The sequence below is a fragment of the Vigna unguiculata genome, chromosome 7 (genome assembly GCF_004118075.2).
Source record: "Vigna unguiculata cultivar IT97K-499-35 chromosome 7, ASM411807v1, whole genome shotgun sequence".
NCBI classification, from domain to species: Eukaryota; Viridiplantae; Streptophyta; class Magnoliopsida; order Fabales; family Fabaceae; genus Vigna; species Vigna unguiculata.
In genome coordinates, this window is record NC_040285.1 from 30,638,078 (window position 1) to 30,641,441 (window position 3,364).

The window sequence follows — 3,364 nt, forward strand, 5'->3', positions numbered from 1 at the left end:
GGATGAATAAAGAGAGGTTATAAAATTGTGCCACCAAGGTTTGGTTGGGGGAGTTTTTGATTTCGTGAAGTGCGTTGGCAAAGTGTAAGAAAGAGAGTGTGAGACGGAGTTGTGTTTAATAAACCACTCTTTTCCCTTCTCTTCCAATCTGTTCACCCTTCACCACACTCTCCAAATTTGGTCACTTTCTGTTAAATTACATTATTTTTGGTGTGAGTGCTATATTCTCTCTTTTGTTTTCTAAATTTTCCTATATTTACTATCCTATAAATAAACACTTCCAAAACTTGGGTTGCAGGGCTGATTCACAGTTACTGTTGTATTGGGTGGCTTTTGACTCCCCCGACTTATTATATCCTTCACTCCCAATCTATATTTAAGAACCAACCTCCACTCTTCTTTCTCTGCTTCCTTACAACCCTCCAACCCTCTTTCTCTCTCTCTCTCTATTTGTTTTTTTAAGGTTAGGCTTAGGCCTCTCAAAGGTTGTGTCAGGAAGAAACATGGAAGCACCAGAGGAACTCTCTCTGGGGGGGTCTAAAGATCACGCCAACATTGTCAAGGGGAAAAGAACCAAAAGGGTCAGACCTCAATCCCCTATCCCCTTCTCTGTCACCGCCAATTCCTCCACCGGAGAAGGAGAAAGAGATGATTTTTACAATGTTGATGACAACACCAACACCAACACCAACACCAGTAACATCACCAGCAACAACAACAACAAAAACCATGATATTAATAATAACAACCACAACATCATCAACAACAACAGCAACAACTCTCCCACCACTTCTTCTGCAGGATTACAAGACAGCACAGACGAAGAAGAGGACATGGCCAATTGCCTCATCCTTCTAGCACAAGGACAATCCCGGGAATCTCCGAAACATGTGGAGGAAGATGTTGGCATGAACTACGCCAAGTACAGCAGTAGGAAATTCTTGGAGGCGGCTACCTTGGGGTCTAGCAGGGCAGGGTACTATGTTTATGAATGCAAGACATGTAACAGAACTTTCCCTTCTTTTCAAGCACTTGGAGGGCACAGGGCCAGTCACAAGAAGCCCAAGGCAATCATGCCCATTGCCCAAGACAAGAAGCACCAACACCTTTTGTCATCAGATGAAGAAGAGTTTCAATTGAAGACCAACAACAATAATAAATCACCATTTTCCCTTCAACTCAGTTCAAAGGCCAATTTGTACAACAAATCCAAGGTGCACGAGTGCTCCATCTGCGGTGCTGAATTCACATCGGGGCAGGCACTGGGCGGCCACATGAGACGCCACCGCGCACCGGTGGGGATCCCCACCACACTCTCCTTCACCCCCTTGGCTCTGGAACCGGAAGAAGATCACCCCAGAAAGAAAAGGAATGTGTTGAACTTGGAATTGGATCTCAATCTTCCTGCCCCAGAAGATGATCCAAGAGAATCCAAGTTTTCCTTTGCATCCAAGCAACATCAACAACAGCAACATGGACAGAAACAACAGCAGCAGCAGCAACAACAACAACAACCACAAACAAGTCTTGTCTTAACTGCCCCAGCTTTGGTGGATTGTCACTACTGACAAGGTTTAGATTGACATCTCACATTGAAGCTGTGGCTATGTGCAGTTTTCGCGATACATCTGTTGTCTGTGATCTGATTTTTTTCTTCTTTTTTCGTTTAATTTTTTGATCCATACATTTATCAAAAATTACATTACATGATTCTTTTGATTCTTTGTGGAGTTGATGGGAGAAGCACGGTGATTTGTGGGTGAGGTCAGTTGTTTATTGGAGAAAGTTTTAATTTGTTCTCTGAAAAGACCTCTCCAACTCATGGATAGCGCATGTGGGTATATCTTTTTTCACTTCTTTTTCCGTGCCAGAGAATGTGATGTGTTATGACTGTCCAAAAAGTCTCTGCTTAAGTTTCATTGTTTCCTCCACAATAAAACATCTCCTCCTCCATGTCTTTCTCTCTGTGTCCCCTCACATTGGCCATGGAAATAGAATAAAAAGTAGGGAAAGCCAGTAAGTAACTGTTATTCCCACATGAATCCTCAACTTGTCCTTTTTCTCCTTCAAAATAATTATTCTTGTTCAGATAATTTTGTTCTTTTCTTTGCTTCATCTTAATTGCCTACTCATTACACCTAAGCAACCCATGAAACCATTCACAGCCCTCAATTTCCCCACCAAATCCTCAACTCTGCCTCAGATACAGCTAATGCTAACTACACAAATCACACATTACATTGCTAAACTCTATGGCATATTTTGAATTTCATTCATTGCTTTCTTTTCTTTTTGTTCAAGTAAAAAGAGGCGTTGAAGAAAACTGATTACTCCCCAAGTGTAGATTTACACTCTACCTATTATTATTATTATGAAGTCCACTGTATATGTAAATTAATTTATATGCAATCATTCTATAACAAAGTTCCTTTTCTGTGCCTTTCTTTTCTGTTTCTTCTTATTCTTTTTTTAACAAGTCAAACGCAGCATGACATCACGTCAATACAAGTTGAGGATTAAGTTGTAATTAATCGGAATTAGTTTATGATTAATAAATATGCTAAAAATGAAGAAACAGGGTGATGCAGATAGAGTTTACACAGTGAGTGGGTTTCTAACCAGGGTTTCACTTGCAAAACATAATTTTGGTGTTCAATTACCACTTTTTTTTTTTTCTTAAACGGTCATTAATATTTGGATAATTTCTTAAAAAGAAAAAAAAAATGTCTGGTAAAAGACAGATGGAACTAGTGTTCGGTTTTTCCAAACAGAATCAGCTCTTGATATAAAGAAAACACCGGATCTCTCGAAATAATAAAATGAATTTAAAACATTAAAGTCACTGTAAAGTTGGATAGGGATGAAATTGAACTCTAATTTTTTGTGACAGATTTAATTAGTGTCATGGGGTCCTCTTGATAAATCAAGCTCATCTACCTAGAATACTCAAGACATCACTTGAAACGATGTCGTTTAACTAAACGACCCGGCCCAAATAACTTCGTTAAGAAGGTTTCTTCTTCTGTACCTCCATAATTTCTGATGGCATCCATGATTTTTGAAGAAGATTATTTTATCCTTTGTAGATGTAGCTTTTGGATTTTTATTTTGAAAACTTTTCGGGATAACATATATGATAATTTCTTTTAGAATTAGCTTTTTTTAAATGAATTCTTTCTTCTTCTTTTTTTCTTTTTGTTAAAGGTTGCAATGATAAACTGAGAAAGCAACAACGGTGGTAGCAGTGACGTGGTGCAATGAGAGAATATTTTAATTAATTAATTTATTTATTTATTAGTGTGAGGTGCAATTATTAATAATGGGAATGCAAGAAGAAAAAGTCCATGCTAAAAACGCTTCGAAG

At 38.5% G+C, this 3,364-nt stretch overlaps 1 protein-coding gene across 1 annotated transcript; it reads left to right on the forward strand.

Moving 5' to 3' along the window:
* Positions 1-304: 304 nt before the first annotated feature.
* Positions 305-2,418, forward strand: LOC114190776 (zinc finger protein ZAT5-like). Its single transcript, XM_028079810.1, has one exon. The coding sequence runs from the start codon at positions 504-506 to the stop codon at positions 1,566-1,568; it is 1,065 nt and encodes a 354-aa protein (XP_027935611.1). The 5' UTR covers positions 305-503; the 3' UTR covers positions 1,569-2,418.
* The last annotated feature ends 946 nt before the right edge of the window (positions 2,419-3,364 follow it).

What these genes read in the sequence shown, in the direction of transcription:
- LOC114190776 (XM_028079810.1), top strand. Translation starts at nt 504, where the DNA reads ATGGAAGCACCAGAGGAACTCTCTCTGGGGGGGTCTAAAGATCACGCC.